We start from the raw sequence: 16,091 nt of genomic DNA, 5'->3' as shown, positions 1-16,091 counted from the left end.
CTTGGGCTAATCAACAAAAAACACTAAGTGAATAAAATGACCGAATGTTTATATATAAAATCTATGAGAACTAATTCTATTTTCATGAGAACTATGCATGCATGCATTCTTTGGTTACCATTTGGTCACGATTTACAATATTAATGAGGACTGCTCACACTGGTGCTCACAATTCATCAAATTTCCTCTAGAAGCTTCCTAGATTTGAGCATGAAGAGACTGTTGATGATGTCTGCAGAGGAGGCAAAGTTTACTAAGATGCTCATCTGTTTTCAGTGACATGAAATCTAGACTCTAGCACATATGCCAGGAATGTACAACTTCTAGAAGTGTAATTTGACCTTTTGTGTTTAATTTGGGCTCTGAAAATTATTAGATTTAGATTTAGTTTTGCAAAATCACTTCACCAACATTAAAATCATGCTGCTTATGCAATAAAAAATGCATTTTAATGGAAGGTTTGACCTGCAGAAAGATGAATAATTTGCATCAATTTTAGTGCATTATGTACAACTAATGAAGATAAATTTATTCATTCATTTCACTAAAGCTGAAGAACTGAAGGCCGGCAATTTTGTGTAACTATAATGATGAATATTACAGTACTTATTACATGATGAATTGAGAATGCTAGAAATGGAAGGTGAGCGAAACAGGGAAAAACCAGGCTTTGCATACTGACTTATATTTTTATAAACACTGGAATCTGCCTTAAACAAACAATATGCCTCTCTTAGTACCAATTCTACATCTCTCACATCAAACAATGAAATATGAAGAAGCAGTGAGACCTCATGCACTTAAAATTAGAAAACAGAAACAAAAAAAATGAAATTTCACGTTGTTCACATCAGTGATACACCTTTAAAACAGTCGAAAAGATACAACCCAATGTAACTTTTTTTAACTTTAGTGTGATTATGTATAATGGCATTATAATGAGGCAAAAGTTAGTGGAGAATTATTAATAGGATAACTGCTATCTTTTATTCATTAATATAAAATGTTTTAAAACATGAATTTGTAAAGGTAAAATTGAAATTCAATTATGACATGAGGATGTACTCTGATATTTATAACTAAAATAGTAAATATGATACAAACAAATATATATGACAGTTTTGTGTGTGGTAAAATTGTCTTTAAATTTAACTTTATATTATATGGCCTTATAAATATATCACTTCATTTTCCATTTGCCCTTTACATTGTTCATGTATAATATGTATTTCAGTAATTTTTTAGCTATGATATGACTAATTTGGATTGAGTTCACAGAAATTCACTGACTGTTTAAAACTGACTGTTGATTTTATCCCACAAATAAAATGGGAACAACTGAGATTATGGAAAATTCTAACATCATTGACAATATGCACAGACAGGAGGACACTGTCCTCCATCCCCTTCTCAGCTGCCTTATATATCCCATATGTTTTTAAAGTTGAGAGGGAACAAAGGAATGAAAGATGCCCCTAGGTCATTGCTAAAATTAGAAATAGTTTACCATATTTCTACCAAATTGAACACTGCAAAGCAAAATAACACCAACGGGCCCTAATGGATTTTTCTGGCCTGCTGCTTTATTACCAGCTCATGGACTGCTGAATCTGCCTAGTCCTCAAAGTGCAATATGCATTCAATATTCAAAAAAGAATTTAAGAAGGCTTTTAGCATGGGTGAACAGGAGGGAGGCCATGCAGCCAAAAGAAAGTCATTAAATAGAAAGGCTCCCTCTTCAGATAAATAGACTATCACCTGTGGAGAATTAACAGGTAAGTCCACAACTGATCACACATTTTAAATATACCTTAATGAAAATTGCTATGGTTTGTTTTTTTGCTTTTACATCAACCAGAGTTATTTTTTTTATTCTTTTGAATGAAACAGGATGTTCAGTTAATGTATCATGCATGAGTAAGAACACCAACAACTTCAAAAATCTGTAAGACGGTAAATGGTTCATTAAAACAACATTGCTATGGTCAGGGAAACTATGAAAGGTATTTAATGTCACCCCAAACTTAATTAAACCAGCTTATGCTTATTTAGCATTTACCGTCACATCATTGTTGATTGCTTCACTAAGGGATTTTTGTGTAAACAGAGCTTCCCTAATTAAATAGCTTATATCTGAGTCATTCTCACAAAATACTTGGGGCAGTAATCATCCCATTCAGAGTGATGAATGGTGATAGAGAGGCACCTAGATGAATCATTCAGGAGGAGGCATGGCAGGCAAAGAGGAGGACACATTTTTTTTTTTTTAAAGGAAAATTATCTAATGTATTACACTAGTTTCTAGTTTTCTACTTCAAAATCCTCACGGTATTTTCTATTTTAATTCCTGTACCCGACCACATATGCCTCTGTGACAATATCTGAAAATCTGAGTAATGATAAAAGGTAAGAAAAGGAAGCTCCTATCTTTGATCATACTTACAATATTAGTAAAGATGAAATTTTCCTTATGAATTATAGCTCCTATAGATATAAACTAAAAATTCTGGGGAATTTCTAGAACTGACCTAAATTTTCCAGAACCTGAGCCTATATTGCTCTGTTTTGAATCTATTTATCTCATATCTTGCTTTGAAAAAACAAGAGACTACTCACAATTTAAATGCATTCTTTTATATGTGATTTTTAAAAAACTAAACTGAGTAGAATGTATTACAAATAATTTTCAGTATGCTAGAGCAAAGATGACATAAAAAGAAAATGCTAATTTATTTGGAAATGCAGATTATGATGCTGCTTGATAGTCTTTGGGAAGAAAGGCAGAATCTCATTCAAATAATAGAGTTGCGTATCACTGTGTTTATTAACGTCAAAATAGATATAAGTAATTCATGATGCCATATTCCTAGCAGAGGTAGGACTAGAAAATCATTAATTACTGCCTGAAACTTTTTTCTCTGAAGTATTTTAGGAGTGAAGTGTATAATGCCTCTTTCTAGAACATACTACTTTGATAAAGTTATATGAGGAGGTGAAGATACTCTCAATATACTGAATTTCAAAACCAATTTAATTTTATACTATATTATAAATGAATCAGATATGATTCACTAAAGTTGGAAGTTAAATATTATCAAGTTAAACAGAAGAAAACAAGTCACCTGAGAAAGAGAACTAAAAAGTACATTGCAATACTATCAATTTTATATTCAATGCCCTTAACTTAAAAGACAAATTGATCTCCTCCAGAATTAGTCTTGCATCTCATCATTGGAAGAACTTCCACATAATATCCCAAACACCCCATTATATAATTGACCACCAGTACGTGTGGATTCAGAAACGCTTGCATATTTTTGGAGAAAGAAATTCAGGTTATCTTTTACCCATTTCTACAATGACTATGAAATAATTATTTTGAATCTACTGTATAAATGTAGGAATATATAGTATTACAGGGGTTAGTAACCTGAAATTCCCTCAAAGCCAGTTTAAACTATTCTGAACCATAATGAACTTCAGAAGATTTTACCAAATATAAAAAACGTAGTATTGAATTTTTTGGCGAAGACATTTCAGTGAAAATTTTTGGACCATTAAGACATTTGAAGCAAAAATGTCTACTTACCAATTTTTAGACAGTAATTTTTCTTTTTTACTTGCCATTTGGAAGCAGGTGCTCAAATTGTTTCCCTGCCTTTATACTCTTAACAAAGCACAGCAAGATACATTTGGTAAAAAAAAAAAAAATTGTTAATGGCATATGGAGGCACTGTTTCCCTTCTTCTCACAGCAACTGAGATTAATGAACAAAGAGCAAGTGGCTGACATCTAACCTACCCATTGGGGTGCCAACGCCATAACCTTTGGAGTCTATAAGACCGCCAATCTGCGTTAAGTTACAGTTCCGCTGAGTGACAAACTCAATGGTTGTTGACTCCATTAAGAAAGCATAATCAGAGGTGAGGACTCGTTGGATGCCTTCTTCATTACTTTTGACGAGCACTGACTGCCTCCTGCTACTCATAAAGGCCCACATTTTGTCATATGTAGAGATTTTTGATTTCTGAGGAAAAATAAAATACATTTTCATTATAAGATATTTAATAGTTTCTATTTACTCCTACAATAGATAGAATGTATTATATCTAATTTACACTTTTCTTATATTGCATTATAATAATAGTGACATATAAACACACAAAAAGATATTAAAAACTGTATTAAAAGTTTTCTCATAGTAATTCCTCATAATATTACTAGGTATAGTATAGATTTATTTCACAAATATTTCTAAAATTTCCGAAAGCTCAAAAATACACAGCTGGTAAGACAAAGAAGATAATAGATAAATGCAAAAAAGAACAAGATTAATTAAGGGCATGTTTTGAGCATGTATCTCACATGAGTACCTCCTGGGTAGAATCTGATCTTTCAACATTACTATAGCATTGAATTTGGAAAACAGACACTGGTCACTGATTGATACATCAACACTGTAAGAATTGTGTTTTTTTGTTTTGTTTTGTTTTTTCCAATTCAGTTTCTATACAACAGATGTGACATTAGCCCCCAAAGATACACAAAGGTATGTGCTGAAGCTATGAGGGGAATTTGTTACAAATAAGAGTGTTACAAATACGGATGACTATATTTCCACTGAGACACAATTTAGTCACCACCAAACTTACTTCAGGATACCAGGAAATCCATCATTCAAGTAAGCTCACAGAGACTCCTGGACCAATAAAACTGAATAGTTTTTATATACAACTTAAAATTCTTGGTAGGGTTTATTAGGGTTTCATTGTTAAAGAAAATAAATGGATTTTGTCCAGAATACACTGATAAAACTTAAATTTGGAAGGTTAGGATCTGTGTATTGAAAACTCATCTGTGAAACACTGGTTCTTTAATTTGTAATCAAATACAAGAAAAATAATGATGATCCTTCAAACACAAGGGGCATAATCTTTGTATGGGAAAATTGTTATAAAATATTGAAACTATTTTCAAGCAAATAGAACAAATATACAGTCTTTCAATGACTTCAGCCTACTTTCATCCTATACCTTTCAAGGTCATAAATACAATATTAGCACTCCTTCCACTAAAAGGCAGGTGCACAATAATAATAAGAAAAATTCTATTATTATTTCAATGATAAAATGAGAATAAAACCCCTGTAGTGTACTGGAAAAAAAAACTAAAGTTACAATGAGTGCTTTATGAAAACAAGGATACCATTAAGGCTAAGAGATGGCAGAAATGCAAATCTTTGCTCTCCAGTGAAGCACTAAATCTTGTTTAAAAGGTCAATGGCTGGATGATTGCAAGAAAGCAGCTAAAGCATCTAGAATAATATTAACAGGATTACAAATTGGGGCAGTTGTGGTAGCATGGCAATTAATTTTTTCTAAGTAAAATAACTAAATCTTGGAAACAGAAAAGGAAAACAAAGGAATATTTAGCATTGCAATGAAATTCTTAATGAAATCATTAAGACCAATAGTAAGAATTTGCATAGATTCATGTATCTATTAAAATCAGTAACACAATCAGGATAACTATGGCAAATTTACTTCATTTGCAACAGTAAATAATTTTCCACGCAGTATTTTGTGCTAGGTTAAGTCAAAATACAAACTGAAATCAAAATCAGAGCTGACCTCCAGGTTGAAGAGATTATATATAAAGATGTAAAATGGACAGTTAATTCTCTATTTAGTGAAGCTATAACTAATGATGGTTAAACACAATTCCATAAGTGTTATTACACTAAAAATTACTATGATCAAAAATGCACATGCATTATTTGACAATTTAAAGAGTTACATCTTTAAGGATGGTGGTGATACTATAATAAAACACAACTTGGGTATAATCTCTAGAGCCAAATCAAGCATGAAGTTATTTTACCTGCATTCACTATAAAATTTCCTGAATTCCTTGCTTTGTTTTGTTTATAAGAATGACAAGAATATGTTGTTAAGGACTAGCATTTCTTTTTTAAAGACTGCATATTCTGCTGCCTTTGGATGGTGTTTTTATTTATCACCCCCCCCCCTTGTTGTTTTCCACTCGCTGTCTGCTCACTGTGTCCATTTGCTGTGTCTGCTTGTCTTTTCTTTTGGGGGCACCAGGAACAGAACCTGGGACCTCCCATGTAGGAAAGGAGTGTTCAATCTCTTGAGCCACCTCAGCTCCCTGCTTTGTTGTCTCTCTCTTTGTCTTTCCTCTTTGTGTCTCCTTGTTGCATCAGCTCACTGTGCCTGCCCATTGTGCCACCTCACTGTCTTTCTCCTCTTCTCCAGGAGGCACTGGGAACTGAGCCCCAGACTACCCATTTGGCAGACAGGAGTTCAATTGCTTGAGCCACATCCACTTCCCAAGGACTAGCATTTTTGTCCCACAGGGTGGGATAACATATTTGATGTTAGGGAGTATTGGAATAATCATTTAAATAGTATAATTATATCTTTTTCTTTTTATAATATTAAAAATAATACTTTCTCATTTAAGCACCATTAAGACCACACAAAAAATTTAAGAGAATTACATTTTATAACAGTAAATTAATGTACCCATTGTTAATAATTTGAAAATCACAATATTATAAAAGTATAAACATAGAACAAGATTAGGATATAAGAATATCTAGCAAGAGTGAAAAGGAACATCTCTCCCAAATTGCAAGTCAGAAATTATAAACACTGTAACTAATAGAGTTGCTAAATAAAATACAAGCAACATTTAGGATATGACTAAAAAAACTATATTTTTTGTTTATCTTAAATTTAAATTTAACTGGGCTTTCTATATTCTAATTTCTAAATCTGGTGATCTGACCCTTGTCACCAGACAACTCCAAAATATTATTTAAGGATATAGAGCCTCAAATTTCTAATTAAGAATGCTGCATACAACAATTTTGAGAAGAATATTGTATCCATATACCTTTGTTGCAAAAATAGGTAGGTTTTCCTGCTCATGTAAAAAAAAGTATCCTGCAAAAATACTGTTAGGTATCAAAATTTCATATTTACATGCAATTTTAAATAAATGAGTATACTTCTGATGAAAATAACTTTCCCTCCATACCAATAAACTTATTATATATATATATATATATATATATATATATATATATATATATATATAGTTTTCATTGACCTGTAAAAATTTAATTCATTTTGCTTAGGAGACCATAATAAAAGATCCCAGTCTCCATAATTCAAATGAAAAAGAACAACCATGATAATGCCTTTTTTCTCTAATTTTCTAATTTTTTGAAAATTTATCACAGTGATTTCTTTTTACTTCTCAATTTTAATGATAAAACTCAAGTCTTTGCAGAAAGATATGGATAATGTAATCAAAAGCCATCTCTAACTTTGATGTCTTTTGTTTGTTGTTTTAGTAGCAGAATTGGTTGGTTGTGTAGAACCTGACCTCTAGGTTCAGAAAAGCAGAAAAATGACATTTCAAAATCAGAGATTTTTTTTTCTCACTTTTAATACTCTATATGTTGTAAAAGTAAAATGAAATACACACTATTGCTCTTCTATCATTCAATCTTTCTCGCATGGAAGCTAATGTTACTTATATGATCCACATTAATCTCAGAAAATTTATATGTATCAAGGACAGCTTTTGAGAACTGAGAACTGTTAAGCCATTTCACTTTAACTATTTTTGTAGAAAGTTGAAAGGGATGACTAATCCTTAAGATCTCTTGGCAATTTTATTACCTTCTTTGTTTTAATAGAGAAGGAAATAAGTGCTTCACAGGTTTAAAAAGAAAATGTCTGCATAGCATGAATTTTACTGAAACCCTTAAATTTAAAGCAGCTAAGATTGCTTATAAAGTATTTGAAACAAACTCTTAGACTGACCATGAAACTTAAGATTTTATTTGTTCCCTGTAAACCTGCCCACTCATAAATCAGTTACTTACACTTAAAAAAAAAGCATGTATAAAGACAAACTTTGAATGATGGAAGATTGAGTCAGAAGTAAAGATCACTAGTACTTGATCTCTTACTGAGGTAAAATATATGGATTTTTTTGCAAATCACATTCATTTAAGGTTATGTATTAGTCTAAAATCCTTACCAATCTCATGGTATTTTTCTGAGTATCAAATAAGATATTGTGCAGGATTGAAGGTATTTTTATGATTCCTTTTTTTTTTTTCTCCCAAAGCAAGTATACCACCACCAAATGTTTCAGTGTTACTTTTCTTGAAAAATACCAACAGCTCTGGCAGAGAATGCAGGTTGAACATATGCTCTTTCCTCTGGCATGAAACCACAAGGTCAAAGAGAATGGGAAAATGGACAACAGAAACCCAATTTTGGCAGCTGAAAAGCAGATAGCTGAATTAGATTGGAGTTAGCCTACCCAGGAAAGTTGAATCTTAAGCCAACAGTAGGAAAAACCAAGAAGAAAATCACTTGGCCTTAGAAGCTCCAAAGGCTCAGTGATTGGCAGTTTCACAATACTCTCAAAGTCAGAATGAGGATGGGCCTAATGAAAGTAGAATTTATGGAAAGAAACTGTGAAAAGCCGTTGGATCCTCAAAGCCCCTCCCCATCTACAAGCAACATGATGACTGCCCTACCTCTGCCCAAGCAAAAAATTAGAGGTTTTATTCTGTGGAGAGGAAAAAAGAGCACACCTGGGCACAGTCAAGTTTGGTTGCTATAATTAAACAAGAAGGAGCAAGTGGACGCCTATAGCAAATATTGAGAACTGGCAGCCGTGACCTTGTCTTCATTCTTTGAACTCCGAGAAGAATAATAAAAATTTTTTCAAGAGAATCTGAAGTGTTCCAGAGAAGAAATAATAACAATGTTAATAATAATAAACTACAACACGGGCGAAACATTATTCTAAATTATTTGAAATTATTCAATCATTAAATTTTTATAGGAATTCTATTTTGTAGGCATGTTTGTTGCAATTTTACAAATGTGAAAACCAAAAGACAGAAAGTTTAGTAATTTGCCTAAAACCACATAGCTAGTTAGTGGCAGAGATAGGATTCAAACATGAGAACAGGGTTTACATTCCTAAACTCTACGCTACCCAAAACCTAAAGACACCTGTCTTGGAATTTCTAACAAAATGACTTACTACATCACCCTAAAGTGAAACTCACAGTTTTTTAAGCCTTGGGGAAGCATGCAGAGCTTGCAAAGAACCTTTCAGGGCCTTTTAGACATGGGAAGCTGTCAAGGATAGGCAGAGACTTGAGGAGAGCCCCTAACATGAAAGATAAAGATTAAAAAAAAAAAAAAGGAAATGTAATAAAAGTTTTCTGAGAGGTAAAAGATACTGTATAAATTCAAACAAGTTTTCAAATGGGCTCTGTTGAAAGAAAGTACATTCAAAGAACAAACACAAACTAAATACCTGAAATTAAATTTGAGAATCTCAAGTGAAGTATTGAAAGATGAAGTTAAAAGAAGTTTAACAGACTAAAAAGTTGAAGAGACAAGGAAGGAAAGAATACCCTGAGCAAGTAACATTAGCTGATATCTGAAGGATGAGTACAAGTCAAGTACAAGAATTTTCTAGACAGGGAAAAATCTGTTAAGAGATGCTATCTTTGGACATGAAAATGCTGGGCTGGGATAACTGAAGGATGTCCTTTCTGGCTGGCGCACTGAGAGGTAGAGAACATGGTGCCAGAAAACAAGAGAGAAAACGAGCTGAGCAACTCTATTATTTAAGATTTGTTTATTGAATTACTATGATGTGTGGTGCACAAATCTTGTTACTGACTAGGTTTTGCAAAGAGGTGACATGCAAGGACATAAATGGATATTTGCCTTCATCATAGGAGCAGTGGGAAGTCATAGCAGGGTTGAAGCAGATTGGGGTTGAGTGTGGCAATCAAATTTGCATTTTGAAGTTAAGTACTATGGTTGTTATTTCAGGAATGGCTAAGTAGTGGGTGGATGATAAAAAGTACAGTGGGATCAAAGATGAGTCATAAGATCAAGCCTCATAGAATTTCTATTGTCATGGCTGGCAGAGAAGGCTGAGTCTGGAAAAAAGACATAAAAATGAACAGAGATGAAAGAAGAAAATCTGGGAATTGTAGGGCTATGGAAACCAAGGCAAGAGAGTGCCCAGTGAGGAAGTGATCATCTGTAGTGTTATTTCTGAAAAACAACATAGAATGAGAATTGAGTAATGTCACTTAGATTTGGCAACAGATAATTCTTCAGCCATTTTAGCAAGAGCGAACTGAGTGGAGTGAAACACATGGGAGTGGATTGAAGAATTTGGAAACAATAAAATGGAGATAGTAAGTTAAAAAAAAATCAGAAAGTAGGTTCTACACAAGAAGATATCCAAGGAAGTAGAAGGATATTTGGGATTACTAAAGATTTTCAAAGATTAAAGAAATTTGAACAAGTTTAACCTTTTAAATGCCATTGACAAAGTATCCAGCAGAAAAGAGCAGTTTAATATAAGGCAGAGAATAAAGCTAATTGATAATGAAAAATTTCTAATAAGGTGGGCCTTGAGTGGACTAAATGAGGTTAAAAATACTGAATTGGTTTCATCTCTGATTTCAAAATATTTACTTTAAACGTGTGGAGTTATGTTCCCACTCTAAGACCTAGCAAGTTTACTTTTATTAAAGTAGAAAATAAAATAAACTTTAAAATCTCTACGGGTAAAATAAAAGATGAAAACTGGTGACCAAGTGTTCAGATTGCCCATTTTTTACCCTCTGTTTTCTCTTGACCAAAATTTAGTCAGGCCTCTCTCTTCCCCACAGGCCCCTGAATTCTTTATCCAAAACTGACCAAGCATTACAAAGTGAAATATGTCTCTTTATCAGGTTATCCTGAGAATCAACTGAACCTCAGTGAGACCCGTTTATTGTTAGAATCTTGCTTGCCCAACTTCCCCTTGAAAGTTTCTGCCAAACTCAACTAACCACTCCCAATCCTATAAAAGAAAACATCTTGCAGTTTTTTTAATTTAGAGCATTCTCCTTATTACAGTGGTCTTTCTAGATAAAATCTGTCCTTACCTAAGTCTAGATTGTTTTTATTTGACACTGGACACATTAAAGAGTAGGAATAAAAATGTATTGAAGACAAAAAATAAAATTTAAAATCAAATATTGGTATGTTCACTGTCAGTGCTGTATGTAAAATGTCTCATAAGAGAGGGCATATCAAGCTAGAATTTGATCTAAAACTTGTAGGTGAAAAACAATGGGCATGTTGAAATAACCTCCTGCAAGTTGAAATAACCTCCTGCAATATGTTTTGTTCAATGGTTTTGTGACTAATGATTGGTTTCTTTCAGTGAACTATCTACTGATCACTGACAGAATACCTGATAAAAATGTGCAGAGGGACTAAGCTGCTGAAACAAAATGTCCACAAACTTTGAAGTTCCTCTAGCTACAGTGATTTAGATAAGTGGGAGTCAAGACTGAACACTAGGAAACACTTAGGAATTGAAACATAGCCTAACTTTGTTCATGATTACTGACAAACTGACTAGGAAAGACTTTCCAAAAGAATGTGTTATTTAAGATAATGTAAACCGTTATCTATGTGGTGCAGCTGTGCTCCAAAATGTATTCACCAAATGCAATGAATATGCCATGATGATGGAGGAAGTTGTTGATATGGGAGGGGTGGGGTGAGGGGGTGGGGGGTATATGGGAACCTCTTATATTTTTTGAAAGTAACATTAAAAAAAGAGAAAGAGAGATATGGAAAATGAAACTTTAGTAGGAGGCTAAGAATGTCATCAAATAATACTCTTAAAGAAAATTAGAGCATTACAAAGATGGGTGCTCAAATACAGTATAGCTAAGTAAAAGAAATATTGAATTAGTGGGAAAAAAAACCATAAAGAATACCTTATTCTACTCCATTAATTCACAAATGAGAAAATCAAAGCTACTGGCTAAAAATTTATTTTTCATAAAAATTTGTGGTTTTTTTTGCTAAAAAATTACAAAGGAAGGTAGATGTGTTAAGACAAAAATGACAGAAATTACTGCATCATGACTTTGTAGAAGAATTTTAATTACATACAAAATAATAACTTCTTTGACAAAAATGAAAAGCCTTCCTAAGTATCACCCTTCTGGTGTATTGTACATAGTGATTCATAAAGATGAAGTCGAGCAAATAAATTACCATGTTGCAAAGAAATTTCTTGAAATGATTTGAAAAACAAAACACTACAGTGAAAAAGCATATTTAAAATTCTCTAAATAAAATTATCTTATTCTATCACTCAACTTAACCCTATCTGCCACTCTGAATATGATAGATTTCTTTTTTTTTCCTTCTTTATTTTCTTTTAAATGTTACATTAAAAAAATATGAGGTTCCCATGTACCCCCATCCCACCCACCCCATCCCTCCCACATCAACAACTTCTTCCATCATTGTGGCACATCCACTGCACCCGGCAAATACATTCTGGAGAACCGCTGCACCACATGGACAGTGGTCCACATTGTAGACCACACTCTCCCCCAGTCCACCCAGTGGGCCACGGCAGGACACACAATGTCCAGCATCCATCCCTGCAGCACCACCCAGGACAATCCAAATCCTGAAAATGTCCCCACACCGTATCTCTTCTTCCGTCTCCCTACCATCAGTAGCCACTGTGGCCACCCTCTCCACATCACAATTACGGTTTCTTTCCTCACTAATTACAATAGTTATTCTTCCCGGCCTTAGTCCTCTCACCACCAATGAAAGCACTTCACTAATTTTATATAGCTTCTGTGTTACATTGGCTGGGAAAAGGGGATGTCAATATTTAACAGTGTTTATCTTATCAAAATGCAGAGTCTCCTCAGCTGATTTAGACTTTGCTATATCAGCATGAAAATAATAAAACTAGTTCACAAGTACCATCTTCTTTAAAACAGCAGTCTTCATGGCCCATGAAACATCAACAGAAAGTTAAAAGATTCTTATCAAGAATAAAGTTAAAAAGAATAAAAATATAGTGCTTTTTACAATGCACTGCTGCCAAGTCATTTTGTGCTTTAAAAAGAGCATTTGGTATAAACTTTTAAAATATTTTAAACACAAAGCTAGTAACTTAACACTTAAAGGTTTATTAGACTTAGTTCCTGACAGAAAAAGAATGCATGCAAACTGAAAATTATTTGGTTCTTTAAAGATCTCAAATAACTAATGGAGTTTAGGAGACATTTTTCCTGAGCATTTAAGAGATTTTTAAAAGTTGGTAAGATATTAGCATAAGGGTAGTGCTTTGCAGTTTTGTTTCTTTTCCTTCAAAATGTTACAAAAACTTAATAAGGTAAAAGTTACTCTTGTACCACTTTTCCTTTATTAGGAGCAACATATTTTATAAATATAATGCCAACTTTGTTTTAAAAGAACGCCTAAAAGAAGTCTTCACCTCTATTCATTTTGCTTGCTGTCAAATAGAAGTTAGAATTTAGAAACCACCTTGGGCTCATTAAGTCAGCTTTTCTAAACCTGTCAAACTGCCTAAAAGTAATTACGAAAATAATATTAGTAATATTTGTGTGACCTCTTGAAGTAGGATTTGAGCACCAGCTTTTTAAGTATGCCCTAGAGGAAAATGTGTCTCCATGAATGAGATGGAAATTCCTTACCTTAATAATTGATTTAAATATAATACCTCCAAGTATCAACAATACAAAGGAAGTTGAGTACTATTTTGTAAAATAGTTTGGTAAACCTAATATTAGAACTATTCACTGCACTAAATCTTTTTTAAAGGTCACTAGGTTGTACATGAACCAAAACATCAGGAGGTAACCCCCCCCCAAAGAAATAACTTATTTATATTAAGAATACATTCCAGTTCTCCTAGTTTAAAAGCCAAATCTTTATGAGTAAATGTCGTATGTATCTTAAATCAATTACTTGAACTTTGGTGTGTGGGTGAAATACAATGAATGCAATAACAGGCAGTAATTTCTGAGCATTTTTCTAATTACCGAAGTAAATATGGTGGTACTAGGTACTTTAGTTATTTCTTTTTAATTTTTAAATTCTATCTCAAATATTGGGTCATAGATATTATAATGATATTCCTTGTAAGTTTTTGAAAAAAGTCTCATGTAATAGTCTATAATATGTGGTCTGAGAAAGGTCCATAGAAAGGTTTCCCTTGCTAAGGGAGAATTTGGCTCAGATTTGCATTTTCATTTTTTATTACAGTAAATAAATTACCAACAATACTGGAACATATGTGTCAGGTAAGAACAGCTGAGCCCTATCTGGACTCATCTGACCTTGGTCACTAGGAAATTAGAATTAATTCAGGAAAACAGGACTGGAGCCATATGTGGTTCATATCAAAGGTGGATCTGAGTTTAGTGCAGTGACCTGAAAAGCATTCAGTTGTTAACAAACCTGTCAGTCCTTGGAATAAGTCTGGAGGCTTTATCTCAAAGCATCTGTAATTTCTTAAAACAGGATATTTGAAGGGAAGAACAATGGCATGGTGAGAATTGCTTTTGTTGGTGTTACTGTTAGTTAATAGAGGAATAGGAAAGGACAGAATGAGCAATATGATGGGCAACAAGTTTAAAATAATTTGGTGCAGTTAGAGGTAATTGTCATTTTTAGGTAGTAGAACCAGTTTTTGGTAGTACATTCTGCACCAGTCAAAATTCCTGATGAGTCTTAACAGTCACTGCAACCTGTTTTTTAAATGAAACATCTTGAACTTTGTTGGTCAAATGTTTTCTTTGCTTATAAGTAATATATATCAACAATATATTTTATTCGTATTTGGCCAACTTGAAATAAAATTAAGAAAACTTGACTCCTCTAGGTCAATGTGGGACCTTGAATAAGTCACAATTTCTTGATCCTATCTAATAAAAATATTCCTTATCAATTTCACAGAAATGTTAGGAGGAATAAATAAGAAAAGGCACATAAAGTCACACTGACGAACCATAAAGCTCTCTGTAAATAACATGATTTATCTTTACTGCCATTTTTATGTAATCAAACAATAGAGATAAAGAGTAAGTTGGTTATGACTATACCATATGCACTAGATGTTTACACTTAAGTCTTCACCTTTAAAATGATTAATAATTTTTTAGGAATATGGACACATGCAGCATTTTCCCATTACAACCTGACCCTATCACCCTAATGAGCAAGATTAACCATAGTACCCTAAGTCCTAGCTGAAGGAGACTCATTAACCAACATCACCTAGAGCCCCACACATTCCCAGGTGATGAACCTCGGGGACACAAAAGTTTTACTTTATATCTCAGCTCATCCCTTTAAATAATTCACTTGATTACTCATTCACCCTGTTCTTTCATTCTGATATTTGCTGAGCACCAGTTTGGTGCAAAGGACCATGCCAGGCACTGTGCATCAAAGAGGAGCAAAATCAAAGTGTGGCCAGGGCCTTGGCAAAGCTGAGTGTCTCATAATACATGACAAGTAAAGTAAGAAATGTAAAATAGCATTATAAATGCTATGATGAATGACATATGAGGTCTGAACTAAATGGGTGAAGTAAGGAAAGGCAGAAAGTTAGAGGAAGTAATTCCCATTCCTGTAAGACTCAGCTGAGTCACAGTTTTGCTGGTTTTCTCACAGCCATCTCTAGTTGACGTCCTGAATTTGAATAGGTATGGCCGAAAAAACACCTTTACACTTGAAACTCTTAAAATAACCGTCTTTCTCACTCTAAGCCAGCACCATTTCTAGAGTATGTAAACTTTCATTTTAGAGTATGTAAACTAATATTTTAACGATGCCTTACATACATTTCTATTGTTGTAAACTTACAGATATTCAAATACGTGCAAAAACAGATGTTTTGGTTCTAAGTTGTAAATAAGTGACCACAGTTGGGTTCTAGGTTGGGAAGAGGAGAGGAAAAGCTTGGTGCACTGGCCTGACGAGCCTATTTAATAACAATCATCACAATTTAATACATATAAAGTAATTGTATTAGTGATTATATGAATCATAAATCTGAGGTGCATTTTAACGAGAAGTTAAACCTAGGATCTTTGAATTTGCTGTGCTCTCTAGCTGGAATGCACTTCCCCCACATATCTATGTGCCTCACTACATTTCCTGTTT

The 16,091-nt window shown here is 33.4% G+C and overlaps 1 protein-coding gene across 6 annotated transcripts in view; it reads right to left on the bottom strand.

The window, feature by feature from the left end:
* GRIK2 (glutamate ionotropic receptor kainate type subunit 2) overlaps window positions 1-16,091 on the bottom strand; it is a 764,129-nt gene that overhangs the window by 23,133 nt on the left and 724,905 nt on the right. For all 6 annotated transcript variants that reach the window (XM_071218609.1, XM_058307194.2, XM_058307193.2 and 3 more), the window contains one exon: window positions 3,802-4,027. In XM_071218609.1, the coding sequence (XP_071074710.1) occupies window positions 3,802-4,027 (226 nt within the window). The remainder of the gene's footprint in view (window positions 1-3,801; window positions 4,028-16,091) is intronic.

Source organism: Dasypus novemcinctus, chromosome 11, assembly GCF_030445035.2.
Source record: "Dasypus novemcinctus isolate mDasNov1 chromosome 11, mDasNov1.1.hap2, whole genome shotgun sequence".
NCBI classification, from domain to species: Eukaryota; Metazoa; Chordata; class Mammalia; order Cingulata; family Dasypodidae; genus Dasypus; species Dasypus novemcinctus.
This window is presented reverse-complemented; position numbering and strand designations above follow the sequence as displayed.